Raw genomic sequence first — 22,657 nt, 5'->3', positions numbered from 1 at the left:
TCCGGAGCCGTACGGAAGTTGTGTCGAGATGTGCGCAGACTTCTTAATGCAGTGTTCGCTCGTCTTTTCACAGCGTCCCGTCATGTACGCGTCAGACGCTAGCCGGGTGGCTTACGTTATAAATCTGCTTCGAGGAGAGGCACGCACCTAGGCTACGGCGCTCTGGGAGCAGAATACACGGCTCCTAACGACATATACTGGGTTTGTGAGGGAGTTCAGACAGGTGTTCGACCACCCTCATAGAGGCGAGACCGCTTCAAGCGTGCTGCTGTCGATAAGACAGGGGTGCCGGAGCGCAGCGAAGTATGCAGTCGACTTCTGCATCGCGGCAGTGCGAGCCGGCTGGAATGCTGTTGCGCTCCGCGCCGCCTTTGTAAACGGACTGTCTCTGGTCCTTAAGGAGCACCTGGTGGCGACGGACGAGCCGCGGGATTTAGACGGGCTTATCGACCTGGTAATACGGTTAGACAACCGATTAACAGAACACCGACGGGAGCGAGATGAAGGGCGTGGTCAGGCACAAGCCGTCCCTCTTCCTCCCGGGTCCGAAAGGGAGCCGTCTTCCCCACGCTCCACAGCCAGGGTACTCCACGTGACGACAGCTCCCCCTGCTGCCATTGTTAGGGAAATGAGCAGGGCCAAAAAGAGATCAGATCAGAGACAAAGGTGGCTGGTCCGTGGGGAGTGTTTTCTCTGCAGCTCAACCGAGCACATGCAGAAAACTGCCCCAAATGGTCTAAACAGCAGCACTCGTCCTTAGAGACTGGGCTAAGGGTGGGTCATAATACTCACGCGGGGCAACCCCGACGATCTGCACGCATCCCAGTTACGATCCTGAGTGGGGATCTAACCCTTCACGCCCCAGCACTGGTAGACACGGGGTCGGAGGCGAATCTGCTGGATAGCAGATGGGCAAAGGAGGTTGGGCTCCCTCTATTGGCCTTACCGTCACCATTGTCGGTACGGGAATTAGATGGCACCCTTCTTCCACTAATCACACATCAGACACAGCCAGTGACATTGGTTGTGTCTGGAAATCACAGGGAGGAGATTGTGTTTTATGTAACACCTTCTACCTCCCGAGTGATTTTGGGTTCATTATCTCCTCCAACTCCATCGCCCCTGATCCGGCCAAGGTTGAGGCGGTGAGAGATTGGCCCCAACCAACAAGCCATAGGAAACTGCAACAGTTCCTCGGCTTTGCAAATTTCTACCGGAGGTTTATTAAGGGCTATAGCCAGGTAGTTAGCCCCCTGACGGCCCTGACCTCCACTAAAGTCCCCTTCACCTGGTCGGATCGGTATGAAGCCGCGTTTAGGGAGTTGAAACGTCGGTTCTCGTCTGCACCCGTTCTGGTGCAGCCCGATCCCAATCGCCTGTTTGTTGTTGAAGTGGATGCCTCTGACTGAGGGATAGGAGCCGTGCTGTCCCAGAGCGGAGAGTCCGACAAGGTTCTCCATCCATGTGCCTATTTTTCCCGTAGGTTGACCCCGGCGGAGCGGAACTATGATGTCGACAATTGGGAACTTCTTGCAGTGAAAGAGGCTCTTGAGGAGTGGAGACACCTGTTGGAGGGAGCTGCGGTACCATTTACGGTTTTTACGGACCATCGGAACCTGGAGTACATCCGGACGGCGAAGCGTCTGATCCCCAGGCAAGCCCGCTGGTCACTGTTCTTTGGGCGTTTTGACTTCCGGATTACCTACCGCCCCGGGATCAAGAACCAGTGATCTGACGCCCTGTCCCGGGTCCATGAAGAGGAGGTCAAGGCCGAGCTGTCAGATCCACCGGAACCCATCATCCCCGAGTCCACTACCGTGGCAGCCCTCACCTGGGACGTGGAGAAGACTGTCCGGGAGGCCCTGGCACGGAACCCGGAGCCAGGGACTGGCCCAAGGAACAGACTCTACGTCCCACCGGAAGCCAGAGCTGCTGTCCTGGACTTCTGTCAGGGGTCCAAGCTGTCCTGTCACCCAGGGGTGCAAAGAACCGTGGCAGTGGTCAGGCAGCGCTTCTGGTGGGCGTCTATGAAAGCCGATGACCGGGAGTATGTCCAGGCCTGCACCACCTGCGCCAGGGGAAAGGCAGACCACCAACGGGCACAGGGTCTCCTCCAGCCGTTACCTGTGCCCCACCGCCCCTGGTCCCACATCGGCCTGGACTTCGTCACGGGCCTCCCGCCGTCCCAGGGCATGACCACCATCCTCACGATAGTGGACCGGTTCTGCAAGGCGGCCCACTTTGTGGCCCTCCCAAAGCTCCCGACGGCCCAGGAGACTGCAGACCTCCTGGTCCACCACGTCGTACGTCTGCATGGGATTCCATCCGATGTCGTCTCTGACCGTGGTCCCCAGTTCTCCTCGCAAGTCTGGAGGAGTTTCTGTAGAGAACTGGGGGCCACCATGAGCCTCTCGTCTGGGTACCATCCCCAGACCAACAGACAGGTAGAGCGGGCCAACCAAGAATTGGAACAGGCCCTTCGCTGTGTGACCTCGGCGCACCCGACGGCCTGGAGCAACCATCTGGCCTGGATCGAGTACGCACACAACAGTCAAGTTTCGTCTGCCACCGGCCTCTCCCCGTTTCAGGTGTGTTTGGGGTACCAGCCCCCATTGTTTCCGCTTGTGGAGGGAGAGGTCGGGGTGCCCTCGGTCCAGGCCCATCTGAGGCGGTGCTGTCGGGTGTGGCGCTCTGCCCGCTCTGCCCTGCTCAAAGCCCGGACGAGGGCCAAGGCCCATGCAGACCTCCGGCGATCCCCGGCCCCTGCATACCAGCCCGGGCAGGAGATTTGGCTATCGACAAAAGACATTCCTTTACAGGTGGACTCACAAAAACTGAAGGATCGGTACATCGGCCCCTTCCCCATCATCAAGGTCCTCAGTCCTGCCGTGGTGAAGCTGAGGCTGCCAGCTTCACTGCGGATACATGCTGTCTTTCATGTCTCCCGGATCAAGCCTCACCACACCTCATCCCTCTGTGCCCCCGGACCGGCGCCGCCTCCTGCCCGGATCATCGACGGGGAGCCCGCGTGGACAGTTCGCCGGGTCCTGGATGTCCATCGTAAGGGCCGGGGGTTCCAGTATCTAGTGGACTGGGAGGGTTATGGACCCGAAGAGCGCTCCTGGGTGAAGAGGAGCTTCATCCTGGACCCGGCTCTCCTGGCCGACTTCTACAACCGTCACCCGGACAAGCCTGATCGGGCACCAGGAGGCGCCCGTTGAGGGGGGGGGGTCCTGTTGTGTGGGCCGCTGAAGAGGAGGTACTGCTGGCCCACCACCAGAGGGCGCCCTGCCTGAAGTGCGGGCTTCAGGCACGAGAGGGCGCCGGAGCAACCTGGAGTGGCAGCTGTCACTCATCAACAACGCCAGCTGTCACTCATCATCATCATCCACACCTCCATAAGAGCCGGGCAGCATCTTCACCTCACTGCCGAGAAATCATCTACCGAACAAGTAAACGTCTCAGCCTTTTTGGTGCCATACAGTTGTAACATCTTTACTTCTGTGCTGGACTGACATTAATTCTGAGTTTGCAGATGTACCTCTTGTATACTACGAGTACGTGGCTGTGTTTGGGGAGTTGGCGTATCTCCACTCTTCTTTCCAGTCTCTTTTTAGTGTGACATCAGGATCTGCACGAGCTCCGAGAGAATTGTGATTGAGAGGTGGAGGTGCTTCCCACCTTTATATTGAACTGTTTGCTGGGTGTCCACGCACCCACCATCACCTGTCTGTTCTTTCTGCCAGCAGTACCCGATCTGACAGCCGGAGGCAGTGGCCACCTGGGGACCCAGTGCTTGGTGGCTCCAGGATTGCTTCAGGTCCGGTGGAGTGGAAGGCGTGTGGGATCCAGCTCTTTTCTGGACGGGCGTCTTCTATCCTCAAGCCTGCTCACACATCACTGTAATTAATTAGACTGTTGATCTCAATTGTGTTGTCTGTTGCTCTGTTGTGCACATTCACAACATTAAATTGTTATATTTGGCTTATTCCATTGTCCGTTCATTTGCGCCCCCTGTTGTGGGTCCGTGTTCCTACACTTTTCACAACAAAAATCAGGACTTAAACCCTGAGCCGGGGCCAAGCATGACAATATCATGTTGTATGGATTTATTTTCATTGTGATTTTGAATGATATGTTTTCTTTCTTTTTCTTTTTTTTTTTTATAGAATTTTTAATAAAAGATGCCTGAATTCCTTTGTTGTTGTTGTTGTTGTTGTTTTTTTAGTGTTGTTTTAGGTTTTTTTTTAATTTGAGGTCATTAAAATTTTTAAGTGTAAAAGCCCAACAGTTTCCTGCTTGTGCCTCAAATTAACAAGACAGTGTCAAACATTATAAGAAACATGCTCCTTTAAAAAAAAAAAAAAAAAAAAAGCCCATGAGTGAGAGTCCTGCAAAGCGCAGTGTGCCAGAAAGAATCATATGCTGCAGAGAAGTCGCATTAAAGACACCATCCACAACACAAGTGACACTACACCACAATAAATGACGAAGTAATTTGCTGGATGGAGGGAGAGCTGCAGTATTTGTGTGTGAGTGGACAGATAGACACACACACACACACACACAAAATCATTGATCATTTGCAGATTGAAAGCGTGTCTCTGAGTGGCCGATCAGCCAATACATATCAATAAACAGTGATCAAAGCCGGAACACATACGACATGCATGTTTTCACTGTAATGCTGCTATTTAATCTTTCTCTGAATCTTTTTCTTTTTTCTTTCATCAGTTTTTGAGCATTCACTTATCAGATGTGCATCTACCTAGTTTTCTTTTCACATGCTGTGTATCTATCATCTGCACACCTCTTTGCTCTGTTTTCTCTCTTTCTCTGTCTTCACTGTTATCAGTGAGATTGCAGTCTTAATATTATTTGCACTAATTTAATAGCACGCCTCCATTCTTCTCTATGTGTTTGTGGTGCCACCTATGTGCAGTGTGCTGTTATAACCAGTGATTTCCAAATGCCGCAGTGGCTCCAACACCTCCTCTGTCAGCCGGACACCAACGCTGATGTTGATTTGAGCTCAATTACATGTCTACAGTCTGTTCATACTGCATTTCTAATTATTTCCATGTCAGATTTTTCTGTCTTTCTTTCTCTTTTTTTGCAGTATGTGGCATTCGGCTCACTCTTCTTCATCCTCCTGTCCATCTCCACCTTCTGCCTAGAGACCCACGAAGTCTTCAACACCATCTACAACAAGACGGAGAACGTCACTGTTGGCAATGTGACACACGAAGAGGTACAATGAATCGCAGAATCAGAGGCGCTGTATAAAAAACACCACGGTGGATGAAGGTCACTGAGGGCTGTATAGTTAATGTTTTTCTTCTTCTTTTCAAAAGCCATATTAATACAGAAGTAAAAACAATGGGCAGCTTCATACATTCATCACTCAAGCTCATTGCAGGGTCTAATTCTTTCACGACATTATAGAAATAATGAATGTTTATGAGTTCAATGGAACAAATATTTAATTCACCCAATTAAATATTCGTTCCATTGAAGGAATGAAAAAACTTTCATTATTTGTTTTATATAACACCTAAAATAGATCCTTGTCATTTGATGTTGTATTCATTTATAAACACCAGAAAAGGGACATTTTGGTGTTCCACTGGTGCTTTGACATCAACAGTCCAACACTAACTTTAAATAGGAGTCCAAAATTGTTCTCAGTCAACTTGCAAAAAACAATCAGTACAGACTGCCGCCTGCTTTGCTCACTGCAACAAAAAAATTTTGTCAGAAATTTGTCCAGCTTTTCATCCTAATGTCATCCTTTTCATCTGAACAGCTGTTCATGCCTCCAGACGGCTTACAGCGTAGTGGGTTTGTTTTTTGTGTTGGAAGAATTAGCACCATCAGTTAGCGCCTTCAAATCGTTGTCCGCCACCAAAACAAACTGCGGCGTGTTTAGCTAAACGCTGACCCCGGTAGTGTGAGCATGCGCAGTGTTGGGGGCATGCAATAGCACATTTCATATAGCACCAAAATTGCACGCTGAAAAGAGCTATTGCACGGTCAATGAAACACAATGGGAAATGGTACGAATAATCCATGTCACATGATGTGAACCCACCAGTCAAATGACAAGAATCCACTCAGCTGTTATATAACACCAGATAATTTGATCCTTGATCTTAGTCCTAGAGAAGATTCAGGGGTTTCATGTCACTGACATCACATGTTGAACCATTGTTGTGGAGGACTTCTCAGGGGGTTCTGAGTGTTTAGAAGGTTGGATTGTCACCAGCATAGAAGGGAGGACACACAACAGACTTGTCCAAAGCGTAGAGGCTTGTTGGCGCTCCGCAGTAATGATGCCACTTCTTTATAGCCACCGACACTCTCTGAAGTTGCCAACAGTTTCCAGCTGATGGCCAACAAATAGTAAATTAGAAGACAATATCTGAACAGTAACACATCCCATCTGCTGTATAATGAAAAAAAGCAAAATGTGTTCATGCGCGTAACTCACAAAAATTCTAATCCTAAGGACTTTCCACAGGAAAACAAAATTCCATTAGATTTCAAAAAAGCTACTGGAAAACTTAGATGAGCCTGTGAGATTGCAGACTAAATTAAATAGCATATATATATATATATATATATATATATATATATATATATATATATATATATAGCAGGCACGCGAGCGCCTGGTGGTCGGGCCTTAGCCCTCCTGTGGGTTCACCACCTGCAGAGGAGGCCATGGGGGTCGGGTGCAGAGAGGATTGGGTGGTGGTCGAGGGCGGGTGGCCCGGCGGCCCGGTCCATGCTCACAGCCCCTGGCTGTTGGGATGTGGAATGTCACCTCGCTGGGGGGCAAGGAGCCTGAGCTTGTGCGAGAGGTTGAGAGATACCGACTAGAGATAGTCGGGCTCACCTCCACACACAGCATGGGCTCTGGTACCCAACTCCTGGAGAGGGGCTGGACGCTTCATTTTTCTGGCGTTGCCCACGGGAAGAGGCGGAGAGCTGGGGTTGCATTGCTTATTGCTCCCCAGCTCAGTCGCCATGTGTTGGAGTTCACTCCGGTGAACGAGAGGGTCGCGTCCCTACGCCTTCGGGTCAGGGACAGGTCTCTCACCGTTGTCTCGGCCTACGGGCCGAGCAGCAGTGCAGAGTACCCGACCTTCCTGGAGTCCCTGGGAGGGGTACTAGATAGCGCTCCGACTGAGGACTCCATTGTTCTCCTGGGGGATTTCAACGCCCACGTGGGCGGCGACAGTGAGACCTGGAGGGGGGTGATCGGGAAGCACGGCCTCCCCGATCTGAACCCGAGTGGTGTTCAGTTGTTGGACTTCTGTGCTAGTCACAGTTTGTCCATCACAAACACCATGTTCGAGCACAAGGGTGTCCATAAGCGCACGTGGCACCAGGACACCCTTAGCCGGAGGTCGATGATCAACTTTGTAGTCATATCATCTGACCTTCGGCCACATGTCTCGGACACTCGAGTAAAGAGAGGGGCATAGCTGTCGACCGATCACCACCTGGTGGTGAGTTGGAGCCGCTGGGAGGGGAGGAAGCCGGTCAGACCTGGCAGGCCCAAACGTATCGTGTGGGTCTGCTGGGAACGACTGGCGGAACCCTCTGTCAGGGAGGTTTTCAACTCCCACCTCCGGGAGAGCTTCTCCCAGATCCTGGTTGGAGACATGGACTCCGAGTGGACCATGTTCTCCACCTCCATTGCTGATGCGGCCGCTCGTAGCTGTGGTCGCAAGGTCTCTGGTGCCTGTCGCGGCGGCAGTCCCCGAACCCGGTGGTGGACACCGGAAGTAAGGGATGCCGTCAAGCTGAAGAAGGAGTCCTACTTATGTTTGTTGGTAGGTGGGACCCCAGAGGCAGCTGACAGGTAGCAGCAGGCCAAGCGTGCCGCAGCCCGTGCGGTCGCAGAGGTAAAAACTCGGGTCTGGGAGGAGTTCGGGGAGGCTATGGAGGAGGACTATCGGTCGGCCTCGAAGAGATTCTGGCAAACCGTCCGATGCCTCAGGAGGCGGAAGCAGCTCTCCACCGGCACTGTTTAAGGTGCGGGTGGGGAGCTGTTGACTCTGACTGGGGATGTTGTTGGGCGGTTGGAAGGAGTACTTCGAGGATCTCCTCAATCCCATCGTCACGTCTTCCGAAGAGGAGGCAGAGACTGGGGACCCAGAGGCGGACTCATCCATTACCCAGGCAGAAGTCACAGAGGTGGTTGGAAAGCTCCTCGGTGGCAAGGCTCCTGGGGTGGATGAAATCCGTCCTGAGTACCTTAAGTCTCTGGATGTTGTGGGACTGTCTTGGCTGACACGCCTCTGCAACATCGCGTGGCGATCTGGGACAGTGCCTCTGGATTGGCAGACCGGGGTGGTGGTCCCTCTGTTTAAGAAGGGGGACTGGAGGGTGTGTTCCAACTATAGGAGATCACACTCCTCAGCCTCCCCGGTAAGGTCTATTCCAGAGTACTGGAGAGGAGAATTCGACCGATGGTCAAACCTCGGATTCAGGAGGAGCAGTGTGGTTTTCGTCCTGGTCACAGCACACTGGACCAGCTCTACACGCTCCATCGGGTGCTCGAGGGTTCATGGGAGTTCGCCCAACCAGTCCACATGTGTTTTGTGGATCTGGAGAAGGCATTCGACCGTGTCCCTTGGGGCACCCTGTGGGGAGTGCGCCGGGAGTACGGGGTCCGGGGTCCTTTGCTGAGGGCTATCTGGTCCCTATACGACCGCAGCAGGAGCTTGGTTTGCATTGCCAGTAGTAAGTCAAACCTGTTTCCAGTGCACGTTGGCCTCCACCAGGGCTGCCCTTGTCACCGGTTCTTTTCATTATTTTTATGGACAGAATTTCTAGGCGCAGCCAGGGTGTAGAGGGGGTCTGGTTTGGGAACCATAGAATCTTGTCTCTGCTGTTTGTGGACGATGTGGTTCTGTTGGCTTCGTCAAATCAGGACCTTCAGCGTGCACTGGGGCGGTTTGCAGCCGAGTGTGAGGCGTCCAGGATGAAAATCAGCACCTCCAAATCCGAGGCCATGGTTCTCGACCGGAAAAAGGTGCTTTGCCCTCTTCAGGTCGGTGGAGTGTCCTTGCCTCAAGTGGAGGAGTTTAAGTATCTCGGGGTCTTATTCACGAGTGAGGGACGGATGGAGCGTGAGATCGATAGACGGATTCGTGCAGCGTCTGCAGTGATGCGGTCGCTGTATCGGACCGTCGTGGTGAAGAGAGAGCTGAGTAGGGGGGCAAAGCTCTCGATTTACCGATCGATCTACGTTACGATCCTCACCTATGGTCATGAGATTTGGCTCATGACCGAAAGAACGAGATTGCGGGTACAAGCGGCCGAGATGAGTTTCCTCCGCAGGGTGGCTGGGCGCTCCCTTAGAGATAGGGTGAGGAGCTCGGTCACTCGGGAGGAGCTCGGAGTCGAGTCGTTGCTCCTCGACGTTGAAAGGAGTCAGTTGAGGTGGCTCGGGCATCTTTTCCGGATGCCCCCTGGAGGCCTCGCTGGAGAGGTGTTCCGGGCACGTCCCATTGGGAGGAGGCCCCGGAGAAGACCCAGGACACGCTGGAAGGATTACATCTCTCGGCTGGCTTGGGAACACCTTGGGGTCCCCCCGGAGGAGCTGGGGGAGGTGTGTGTGGATCGAGAGGTCTGGGCGGCTTTGCTTGAGCTGCTGCCCCCGCGACCCGACTCCGGATAAAGCGGAAGAAAATGGATGGATGGATGTATGTATATATATATATATATATATATATATATATATATATATATATATATATATATATATATATATATATTTATTGTGGGCAGTCTAAGGCACACCTGTGCACTAATCATGGTGTCTAATCAGCATCTTGGTATGGCACACCTGTGAGGTGGGATGGATTATCTCAGCTAAGGAGAAGTGCTCACTATCACAGATTTAGACTGGTTTGTGAACAATATTTGAGGGAAATGGTGATATTGTGTATGTGGAAAAAGTTTTAGATCTTTGAGTTCATCTCATACAAAATGGGATCAAAACCAAAAGTGTTGCGTTTATATTTTTGTTGAGTGTATATGTGTGTGTGTGTAAACATATATATAAAATACACACAGATGTGGTCAGAATTTACATACACTCATCATGGACATGAATGTCATCGGAATTTTGGGCTTTCAATGAAGTCTGAAACTTCTCTTTTGCTGTGGTGGAATGATTGTATGGCATATATCATTAATGACTAAAAAACAAGAACTGGGTGCAGAAGTCTGAATTTATTTTGGATCTTCTCCAGTCAACACAGGGTCAAAATTACACATACAGGCTCAAATAAATACAAATATCCCTTAGCAAGCTGGACCTCAGCCAGACACTTTTGGTAGCCGTCAACAAGCTTCTGGCATAATTCTGACTGCATATTTGAGCACTCTTCTTGGCAGAATTGGTAGAGTTCTTTTAAATTGGTTGGTTTCCTGGCACAGACTCAGCTTTTAAGTGTAGTCTATAAATTTTTAATAGGGTTGAGGTCGGGGCTTTGGGAAGGCCACTCCAGAAGCTTAATATGAGTCTGATTTATCTAACCCACAGCAGCTTTTGTTTTGTGTTTGAGGTCATTGTCCTGTTGGAACACTGAGTTGTGGCCAAATTTCAACTGTTTAGCTGTTGATTTGAGGTGATGTTGAAGAATCTGGTCTAGTCCTCCTTCTTCATTATCCCACCACTTTGTGCAATGCACCAGTACACACCTTTACTCCTCCAAACATACATCTTGTCATTGTGGCCAAATAGCTCAGTGTTTGTCTTGTCTTAACATAAACGTTTTCTACAGAAGGCATTTGGCTTGTCCATGCAGCAAATTTCAGTCTAGCTTAAAGTTTTCGATTTTGAAGCAGGGGCTTCTTTCTTGGTCAGCACTCTCTCAGTTCATGGCGATGCAAAACTCACTTCAACCTGGACAGTGACACTGATGTTCCAGCAGTTTCCAGCTGATGGCAGACCTGAGTCTTGGTGGGTCTTGAGTTGTTCCAGAACATCCTAGCCATTTCTTGCTCTTCTCAGTGTGACAGTTTGGGTCTTCTTCCAGACCTTGGCAAAGTGGTGAGACATCTGACTAACTTGTCTTTAATTTACAGTTGTTTGAACAGATGATCTTGGAATGTGCAGTTGTTTCGAAATGGCTCCAAGAGACCTTCCCAACTTGTGTAGATCTCCAATTCTCCTTCTTAGAGCTTCCCTGAGTTCTTTGGACTTTCCCATTGTTCTGAGTATTGGTCAGTGAAATGAGTGCTATCAAACACATCCTTTACATGCTGGCATATTCTACTCAATCGGCTGGAGAATCATTTTAGGATTACTGGGAATGCCCTTGCATGGTTGACATCATACCTGACCAGTCGTTCTCACTGTGTTTTGTACAGTATCACTACCTTTAACCATAGTGACATGAAATTTGGGCTTCCGCAGGGGTCCGTCTTAGGCCCCCTGCTTTTCTCCCTTCATATAGCACCCCTTGGGCACATACTGTGACATTTTGGGATTACCTTTCATTGCTATGCTGATGATACTCAGTTATACATGCTGAAAACTGCTGACAATCTCATCCACATAAAATCCTTAGAAGATTGCCTTGTATCAGTGAAAAGCTGAATGTCTAGCAATTTCCTACTTTTAAACTCGGACAAGACTGAAATGATGGTTCTTGGTCCAGTGAGACATAGGCATCAATTTGACCAGCTAACGCTTAGCGTAGGCTTGTGTGTTACACATCACACTGACAACATGAGGAACCTTGGGGTAATTTTTGATCCTTTGTTGTCCTTTTACCTGCACATTAGAGATATTACGAGGACTTCTACTTGTGAAATATAGCGAAGATTCGTCCCATCCTGTCTGTGGCTGATTCTGAAATCCTGATTCATGCATTTGTTTCTTCTAGATTGGACTAGTGAAATGTTCTATTTTCTGGTTTACTGTAGTCCAACATTAGGGGTCTCCAATTGGTTCAAAATGCTGCTGCCAGACTTTTGACAGAAAGCAGAAAGTTTGACGACATTACACCCATTTTGGCATCACTGGCTTCCTGTCCCTGTGAGATCAGATTTTAAGGTTCTGCTACTAGCCTATAAAATTGTTCACAGACTGGCACTTGCCTACCTAGCTGACCTAATTAAACCCTATGTACCGGTCCGGGCTTTGTGTTCTCAGGGTGTAGGACTACTCTGTGTCCCTAGGGTAAATAAAAAGTGTGCAGGTCACAGAGCTTTCTCTTATTGTGCCCCTGTTCTGTGGAATGATCTCCCTGCATCAATAAAACAGTCAGATTCTGTAGAGATTTTCAAATCCAGACTTGGTATGGCTAACATACTGGCATAGTATGATACTATGCGTTCTACCCTTTTAAATAAATTTTATTAGTAAAGAGAGTGGGTCACGGTCTCAACTATATCTAAAGTCTGGGTCTTTTAGTGAAGCTTAGGTCAGTGGCTTAATACTGACAAATGATCCTGTATTTGTTGTCTTTCTGATGCCTGATTCTGTTTTTCTCTCTCTCTCTCTCTCTGTTTGAAACTTTAACAAAGATTTTCTAAATCCTCATAGTCAAATGCAAATAGTGGAGTTTTTAGATTCTGTGTTTTGTATGGGATTGTATCCTGTGATAACACATCCAAGCAGGATTACTATGAACACATCAACACTCACTGACAATATATTAACAAATGTTATTGTTGGTAATTTAATGGGTGGGTTACTTATTAGTGACATCAGTGATCACTTGCCTGTCTTTGTTGCTTACAATTCCTTAGGACCAAGGTAGCTTAGCCGCCGTTAGATCCCCCCTGGCAGATCCCGAGCAGTTGGGAAAGCAGGCTGACTGGGTGACTGTGAGGAGGAAGCGTAGCCCTAAACAGAAGCCCCGTGTACACCGCCAACCCGTTCACATCTCTAACCGTTTTTCCCCACTCGACGACACACCCGCCGAGGATCAAACTCTGGTTATTGGCGACTCTGTTTTGAGAAATGTGAAGTTAGCGACACCAGCAACCCTAGTCAATTGTCTTCCGGGGGCCAGAGCAGGCGACATTGAAGGAAATTTGAACTGCTGGCTAAGGCTAAGCGTAAATTTGGTAAGATTGTAATTCACGTCGGCAGTAATGACACCCGGTTACGCCAATCGGAGGTCACTAAAATTAACATTAAATCGGTGTGTAACTTTGCAAAAACAATGTCGGACTCTGTAGTTTTCTCTGGGCCCCTCCCCAATCGGACCGGGAGTGACATGTTTAGCCGCATGTTCTCCTTGAATTGCTGGCTGTCTGAGTGGTGTCCAAAAAATGAAGTGGGCTTCATAGATAATTGGCAAAGCTTCTGGGGAAAACCTGGTCTTGTTAGGAGAGACGGCATCCATCCCACTTTGGATGGAGCAGCTCTCATTTCTAGAAATCTGGCCAATTTTCTTAAATCCTCCAAACTGTGACTATCCAGGGTTGGGACCAGGAAGCAGAGTTGTAGTCTTACACACCTCTCTGCAGCTTCTCTCCCCCTGCCATCCCCTCATTACCCCATCCCCGTAGAGACGGTGCCTGCTCCCAGACCACCATAACCAGCAAAAATCTATTTAAGCATAAAAATTCAAAAGAAAAAATAATATAGCACCTTCAACTGCACCACAGACTAAAACAGTTAAATGTGGTCTATTAAACATTAGGTCTCTCTCTTCTAAGTCCCTGTTGGTAAATGATATAATAATTGATCAACATATTGATTTATTCTGCCTAACAGAAACCTGGTTACAGCAGGATGAATATGTTAGTTTAAATGAGTCAACACCCCCCGTGTCACACTAACTGTCAGAATGCTCGTAGCACGGGCCGGGGCGAAGGATTAGCAGCAATCTTCCATTCCAGCTTATTAATTAATCAAAAACCCAGACAGAGCTTTAATTCATTTGAAAGCTTGTCTCTTAGTCTTGTCCATCCAAATTGGAAGTCCCAAAAACCAGTTTTATTGTTATTATCTATCGTCCACCTGGTCGTTACTGTGAGTTTCTCTGTGAATTTTCAGACCTTTTGTCTGACTTAGTGCTTAGCTCAGATAAGATAATTATAGTGGGCGATTTTAACATCCACACAGATGCTGAGAATGACAGCCTCAACACTGCATTTAATCTATTATTAGACTCTATTGGCTTTGCTAAAAAAGTAAATGAGTCCACCCAAACTTTAATCATATCTTAGATCTTGTTCTGACTTATGGTATGGAAATAGAAGACTTAACAGTATTCCCTGAAAACTCCCTTCTGTCTGATCATTTCTTAATAACATTTACATTTACTCTGATGGACTACCCAGCAGTGGGGAATAAGTTTCATTACACTAGAAGTCTTTCAGAAAGCGCTGTAACTAGGTTTAAGGATATGATTCCTTCTTTATGTTCTCTAATGCCATATACCAACACAGTGCAGAGTAGCTACCTAAACTCTGTAAGGGAGATAGAGTATCTCGTCAATAGTTTTACATCCTCATTGAAGACAACTTTGGATGCTGTAGCTCCTCTGAAAAAGAGAGCTTTAAATCAGAAGTGTCTGACTCCGTGGTATAACTCACAAACTCGTAGCTTAAAGCAGATAACCCGTAAGTTGGAGAGGAAATGGCGTCTCACTAATTTAGAAGATCTTCACTTAGCCTGGAAAAAGAGTCTGTTGCTCTATAAAAAAGCCCTCCGTAAAGCTAGGACATCTTTCTACTCATCACTAATTGAAGAAAATAAGAACAACCCCAGGTTTCTTTCAGCACTGTAGCCAGGCTGACAAAGAGTCAGAGCTCTATTGAGCTGAATATTCCATTAACTTTACTAGTAATGACTTCATGACTTTCTTTGCTAACAAAATTTTAACTATTAGAGAAAAAATTACTCATAACCATCCCAAAGACGTATCGTTATCTTTGGCTGCTTTCAGTGATGCCGGTATTTGGTTAGACTCTTTCTCTCCGATTGTTCTGTCTGAGTTATTTTCATTAGTTACTTCATCCAAACCATCAACATGTTTATTAGACCCCATTCCTACCAGGCTGCTCAAGGAAGCCCTACCATTATTTAATGCTTCGATCTTAAATATGATCAATCTATCTTTGTTAGTTGGCTATGTACCACAGGTTTTTAAGGTGGCAGTAATTAAACCATTACTTAAAAAGCCATCACTTGACCCAGCTATCTTAGCTAATTATATCTCCAATCTCCAACCTTCCTTTTCTCTCAAAAATTCTTGAAAGGGTAGTTGTAAAACAGCTAACTGATCATCTGCAGAGGAATGGTCTATTTGAAGAGTTTCAGTCAGGTGTTAGAATTCATCATAGTACAGAAACAGCATTAGGGAAGGTTACAAATGATCTTCTTATGGCCTCGGACAGTGGACTCATCTCTGTGCTTGTTCTGTTAGACCTCAGTGCTGCTTTTGATACTGTTGACCATAAAATTTTATTACAGAGATTAGAGCATGCCATAGGTATTAAAGGCACTGCGCTGCGGTGGTTTGAATCATATTTGTCTAATAGATTACAATTTGTTCATGTAAATGGGGAATCTTCTTCACAGACTAAAGTTAATTATGGAGTTCCACAAGGTTCTGTGCTAGGACAATTTTATTCACTTTATACATGCTTCCTTTAGGCAGTATTATTAGACGGTATTGCTTAAATTTTCATTGTTACGCAGATGATACCCAGCTTATCTATCATGAAGCCAGAGGACACACACCATTAGCTAAACTGCAGGATTGTCTTACAGACATAAAGACATGGATGACCTCTAATTTCCTGCTTTTAACTCAGATAAATCTGAAGTTATTGTACTTGGCCCCACAAATCTTAGAAACATGGTGCCTAACCAGATCCTTACTCTGGATGGCATTACCCTGACCTCTAGTAATACTGTGAGAAATCTTGGAGTCATTTTTGATCAGGATATGTCATTCAAAGCGCATATTAAACAAATATGTAGGACTGCTTTTTTGCATTTACGCAATATCTCTAAAATCAGAAAGGTCTTGTCTCAGAGTGATGCTGAAAAACTAATTCATGCATTTATTTCCTCTAGGCTGGACTATTGTAATTCATTATTATCAGGTTGTCCTAAAAGTTCCCTAAAAAGCCTTCAGTTAATTCAAAATGCTGCAGCTAGAGTACTGACGGGGACTAGAAGGAGAGAGCATATCTCACCCATATTGGCCTCTCTTCATGGCTTCCTGTTAATTCTAGAATAGAATTTAAAATTCTTCTTCTTACTTATAAGGTTTTGAATAATCAGGTCCCATCTTATCTTAGGGACCTCGTAGTACCATATCACCCCAATAGAGCGCTTCGCTCTCAGACAGCAGGCTTACTTGTAGTTCCTAGGGTTTGTAAGAGTAGAATGGGAGGCAGAGCCTTCAGCTTTCAGGCTCCTCTCCTGTGGAACCAGCTCCCAATTCAGATCAGGGAGACAGACACCCTCTCTACTTTTAAGATTAGGCTTAAAACTTTCCTTTTTGCTAAAGCTTATAGTTAGGGCTGGATCAGGTGACCCTAAACCATCCCTTAGTTATGCTGCTATAGACGTAGACTGCTGGGGGGTTCCCATGATGCACTGTTTCTTTCTCTTTTTGCTCTGTATGCACCACTCTGCATTTAATCATTAGTGATCGATCTCTGCTCCCCTCCACAGCATGTCTTTTTCCTGGTTCTCTCCCTCAGCCCCAACCAGTCCCAGCAGAAGACTGCCCCTCCCTGAGCCTGGTTCTGCTGGAGGTTTCTTCCTGTTAAAAGGGAGTTTTTCCTTCCCACTGTAGCCAAGTGCTTGCTCACAGGGGGTCGTTTTGACCGTTGGGGTTTTACATAATTATTGTATGGCCTTGCCTTACAATATAAAGCGCCTTGGGGCAACTGTTTGTTGTGATTTGGCGCAATATAAAAAAAACTGATTGATTGATTGATAGTTGACAAAACTGATCATATTGAAATTACGAATTTCAAAAAGAAAATGACATAGGAAACTATGACAAAAAAGAAAATATTATTGATTGTGTTGCTAACCCTTTAACCTATATTTGAAACTGCGAGATTTCCTTCCAAAATGAAAATAGCTTAAGTAATACCGCTGTTCAAATCTGTTGACAAACATGCTTTTTCAAACTACAGGCTTCATTGGTGGTAATTGATTTTGTGGAACATATTATAAATGCAATTGAAACAAGCAATATACTGTAGAGTTTTTTTTTTTTTTCAACTTACAGAAAGCACTGATATCATAGATCACACCTTATTACTGGATAAATTATGGAAGTATGGTATCAGAGGATTAGCTCACGACTGGATAGCACGTTGGTGGGATAAATTCTGAATTTTGGAAGTGCACTTGTGGGGTGCTCTAGGGCTTAGTCCTTGTGCTTTTGTTGTTTCTTTTACATATTAATGACATATGTTTGGCTTCTAAGTTTGTGAGTTGCATTTAATTTCCTGATGACACAACTGTGTTTTGTAGTGGGAATCATTTGGGAGAGGTTCTGGACATGATGGAGAGGGAACTACAATTGTTTAAACAGTGGTTTAATTTTCCAGTTTCTAACAACTTTCCAGGCTTGTGGTATTCATCTTGTGGTAAAATGAGGCAAATAAAGGAAAAATGAATAAGTTGATCACTAATATATGAAGATTCAGGCTAAGATTCAACAATACAAAGTAATAATGCAACCTATGATTATTTTCAAAATTTTTCAAAATCAATTAATTGATCAATTATTTTCTCAATTAGTCTGTTAGTTATTGTATCCATGAAATGTCAAAAAATGTTGAAAAATGTTGATCTGTATTATCCAGAGCCCAAGATGATGCCTTCAAATGTCCTGTTTTGTCCACAGCCCAGAGATATTCAGTTTACTGCCAGATAGGAGTAAAGCAGCAAATTCTCACATTTTTTAGAAGCTAAATCTAATATGTTAGATATTTAAAAGAAAAACAACTCAAAATGATTAATCAATTACCAAATAATGGTTGATTCATTTTAGTTGATAAGCCATTGATTAATCACTGCAGCGCCATAATAAAAAAGATTTCAAAGTTTAACCAGTGTTGTGCAAATTGTGAAAACAGATGAGACTATTCTTGCAGAGCAATAATTATAATTTTAAAATTCTGATCATATTAATTTAGACCATTAGACATATGGATTGGATTTATGATTGCTATGGGTTTATTGGGTAAAAAATAATTAAAAAATAGATCAAACAATTCACAATATATATAAAGAACTCATGCGCTAATAGTAATTAAATTAAGGTAATATAGCTGTCTACTGCTAAAGCCCCAGTCACACTGTGACTGATAAAGGAAACATATGAAGAACTGATAATATAAATTTGTGTTCATTTTTGTCTGAAAAAAGTCCTTTTCCCATCTGCAAAATGAGTTCCTTGACAGCTGATGTCTGCCAAGTTCATCAGAAAGTTTTGTGCGTGTTCAAAACAAGCTTTCCTGCTGCCTGGACGTTTGTTTTGTCCTCTGCTTGTCTTTTATTTGTCCTGCAGCTGTCCGATGGTTTATTCTCAGCTTCTGATTGGCCAAAGCTCCAACACAAGCAGAGAATGGATGTTGCAGCAACATCTCTCTCTCTCTCTCTCTCTCTCTCTCTCTCTCTCTCTCTCTCTCTCTCTCTCTCTCTCTCTCCCTCTCTCCCAGATACGAGGCATGGTGGAGTTGTTTGATGTCCTGATGTATAAACAGTGAGGAAATATGACATCATGCTTTCAGACCAGGGCAAACTCCGCTCAAACCTAGCATATTTTTCCATTAACATCCCAGCTTCACAGGAGACTCACAAATTTGCCAATGGACAAAATATTTAAATACGTAACTAATCCTTTTGTTCTGTCAGTGTGTTCAGAGTGTGGCACAGCCTTAACAATTTGGTTAATGTTAGCCGAAAAATACTAAAACAGGCTGGCTCTGTCTAATTTGTCCAAATCAGGGAGAATGTCAGATTGTCGTCCCCACAGGCCTCCACACCTCCTCTAGCTGTCCTCACAGCATGCTGATGCCAAGCCTCGGTCAATGAAGGGCAAAGCTCCTGCTTCCAGCAGCCAAGTTGTTGCTTTGCTTTTCATCTTCTGTTTATTGCTTGCAAGGCGAGTGCTCACCTTTTGTCTACAAACCAAAAAAATAATAATAATAATTGCTTTCAACTTAAAAGGTCCAGACTTGATATTGTCCAGGTTGTTCAAAACAGAAGCATGAGCTGTTTCAAATAATTGGTTCACACCAGCAGCAGCCATGTTGGTTGTTGAGCAGGTTATGTCCAGGGATATGCATTAGAAATATTAAGCAATATATGAAAGTGAAAAAGTAACTGAACTAATCCCTCTGCCATCCTGCAGGTTGTGTACGAGGTGGTCACAGATGATTGGCTGACATATGTGGAGGGCGTCTGTGTCATCTGGTTCACCATCGAGGTGATGCTACGCGTCATCTTCTGCCCTGACAAGGCAGAGTTTTTCCGTAGTGCCCTCAACATCATAGACTTTGTGGCCATTGTCCCCTTTTACCTGGAGGTGGCGCTGAGTGGCCTCTCTTCCAAAACAGCCAAAGACGTGCTCAGCTTCCTGCGTGTGGTGCGATTTGTCCGTATCCTGCGTATATTCAAGCTGACCCGCCACTTTGTTGGTCTGCGGGTTCTGGGCCACACTCTGCGGGCGAGTACCAATGAGTTTCTTCTGCTCATCATCTTCCTGGCGCTGGGCGTCCTCATCTTCGCTACCATGATCTACTATGCCGAACGCATTGGTGCTTCTCCAGATGATCCAACAGCTTCTGCCCACACCAACTTTAAAAACATCCCCATTGGCTTTTGGTGGGCTGTGGTGACAATGACAACATTGGGCTATGGTGATATGTATCCTGTGACGTGGTCAGGAATGCTGGTGGGGGCCCTGTGTGCCTTGGCTGGTGTGCTAACCATTGCCATGCCGGTACCCGTCATTGTCAACAACTTTGGCATGTACTACTCCCTTGCCATGGCCAAGCAGAAGCTTCCCAAAAAAAGAAACAAGCACATTCCACGAGCACCACAACCAGGAAGCCCCAACTACTGCAAACCAGATGCCCTTGCTATGGCAACTGCCTCACCACATCACCTGATGGGCAACGTACTTGGGCCTGGAATGGTGGGCTCCGGGAGCATGATGGGTACTGGAGACTGTCCACTCGCACAGGAGGAGATCATTGAGATCAACAGAGCAGGTGAGAGGGACCAGTCACTTGGGTTATATAATAATAATGAAAGGCATCAGAAGACTATTGCATACCCTGTGTGTATGTGAGACACATCACAGTACACAGTAAAATGTACAAGTTAATATACAAACATACAACCCAGTTCCAGAAAGTTGGGGCATTGTGTGAAATGTAAATACAAACAGAATACAATGATTTGCAAATCCTCTTCAACCTATATGTAATCGAATACACCACAAAGACAAGATATTTAATGTCAAAGTGATAAATTTTATTGTTTGGGAACTGAGGACATTAATTGTTGAACCTTTGTTAGTGGAATTCTTTCCCATTCTTGCTTGGATTTTCTAAATCCAATCAAAAATGGGAAAATGTCACTGATTAACTGATTCCATCTGCTCAAAGTGATATTAATCAGTGAAATCACCTGGTGGAGTCAGTGGCTGCAAAGAAAACCTGCACCCTCTTGGCCCTTTCTGGAACAAGTTGCCCACCCCTGCTTTAGTTCATCCATCAAGGCATGTTTGTTGTCAAGGTGCACAAAAAGGGTGTTATTCAGACCATGTTTTCCTTGACCTTGACCTTTCAGCTTTCACCAGACTGCTCCAAAATCTAATCACCTCCAGATATCTATCCAAATAATATCCCCACCAAGTTTGATCCATCTAGACTTCCTGGTTGTTGAGATATACAAAAGAAGTATTTGACCAAATGCCCCCAAAATCGAATTACTTCTCGATTTCTATCGAAGAAGTATTTCCACCAAATTTGAAGGAAATCCATCTGGCCATTTTTGACACACATGTGCCAGTGAAAGCAATATCCTGCTATCACTGCTTCACCGATGTGCAGAGTAACAAACAAATTTCAAACAATAATGTGTACAGAAGGTGCAAAGTTACTTGGCTGCTCACATGTAAAACAGCCAAGACTCAGAGTAACATTTTGTTTGCTAAAAGTACAGAAGAAAAATCATTCATCCATTGGAATTGCCTTGTCCTGATGGGGGTCGTGGTGGGTGCAGGAGCCAATGGAGCCAAAGTGTTCTTGAGGCAAGTCACCGAACTTTTGCTCTTTTATCAAACTGTAAACCTCATAAAAATGAGTTGCAGGAAGATCAGCCTGCACAGGCTGGTGGAATAGTTTGATATAGCAGAACGAGGTTTTACAGCAGGGAGTGTTTTGACATAATCTAAATGCAGTTATCAGTACTTTACAGTACTACAGTTTATTTGCTGGTACAGCAGAATGTAAAATTGTGACATGTGTGCATGTCATGTTATGTGTCTACTGTCAGCAGTTTGAGTTTTACTTTTGACTGCTGTTGTTTCACTATCATGTCTGAGTTCACAGAAGTAGGAATGAAACGGTTATTGGAGACAGTAAATTACACTGAATTGTACAGAAATGTGCTCAGAATTGTCAACACTAATCTCATTTATTTAGTAAAACTGCCCTGGGTGTTAAATACCATACTTGGTTTTGAAGAGTCTGATTGGGAAGATAATCCTCTCCAATCACAAGCACTGAACCCTGAATTCCTATAGAGTTGTTGTGGGTGCCTTGGTGGCTTCCGTCATTAGTCTCTTTCACAGCCTGCTCTACATGTGCCATAATCTTAAATTTTAATGATGTGACACTTGAAATCCACTCCAGAACTTTTATCTGATTCCTCATCTGATTTCGATGTAATTTCCCTCACATTAAATCTGCAATTTTTATTTTATAGTTTTGCTATTTGCTTTCAACTTAAGAAGATGTGAAGGAAAGCCAAAATAACAATAGTGATGAAAAGTTACACACTGTAGATTTGTAACAGGATTATGGTTAGGTTAATGTTATGTTTGGGGTTAAATTTAATATTGGGGTTTAAAGCTAGATTTAGGGATTAAGATAGGTATGGGGTTAGGTTTGGGTTTGAGGTTACATTTGGGATTATGGTTAAATTTGGGGTTAAAATTCAAATTGGGTTTAAGGCTAGATTGGTTACAAATGGAGTATGGATTCAGATTAATTTTGGAGGTAAAGTTAAATTGGGGTTAACTGTTGTTTGAGATTAGCTCAAATTGTGGTGTGAAGATTAGTTTTTGGTTTAGGTTACTTTTGGGATTGTGGCTAGGATTGGGGTTAAATCTAGATTTGTGATTCAGACTCAATTTGGGGTTAAGGCTAGGTATGGGGTTAAGATTAGTCTTGAGTTTTGGGTCTAAAGTTAAATTTGGGTTTAAGAGTAGGTTTGGAATTACATTCTAGGTGTGCTATTAAGATTAGGTTTTGGTTTGAGGTTATATTTGGCATTACAGTATAGGACTAAAACTAAATTTGGGATTAAGGCTAGGTTTGGGATCAGGATTTGCATTTGATTAAAATTATATTCTGTCTTTTGGTTTGCATTTGTAATATGTCTATATTAGGAGTTAAA

At 45.4% G+C, this 22,657-nt stretch overlaps 1 protein-coding gene across 1 annotated transcript in view; it reads left to right on the top strand.

Moving 5' to 3' along the window:
- The window catches only part of LOC117528750 (potassium voltage-gated channel subfamily C member 1-like), a 155,971-nt gene extending 135,650 nt beyond the window's left edge, over positions 1 to 20,321 (top strand). Inside the window, exons 2-3 of the mRNA XM_034191382.1 lie at positions 5,120 to 5,251; positions 19,380 to 20,321. Coding sequence (XP_034047273.1) covers positions 5,120 to 5,251; positions 19,380 to 20,321 — 1,074 coding nt within the window. The remainder of the gene's footprint in view (positions 1 to 5,119; positions 5,252 to 19,379) is intronic.
- The last annotated feature ends 2,336 nt before the right edge of the window (positions 20,322 to 22,657 follow it).

This window comes from Thalassophryne amazonica, chromosome 16, assembly GCF_902500255.1.
Source record: "Thalassophryne amazonica chromosome 16, fThaAma1.1, whole genome shotgun sequence".
In the NCBI taxonomy this organism is placed as follows: Eukaryota; Metazoa; Chordata; class Actinopteri; order Batrachoidiformes; family Batrachoididae; genus Thalassophryne; species Thalassophryne amazonica.
Note: the sequence above shows the minus strand (reverse complement) of the source record. Positions and strands in the feature narration are given on the sequence as shown.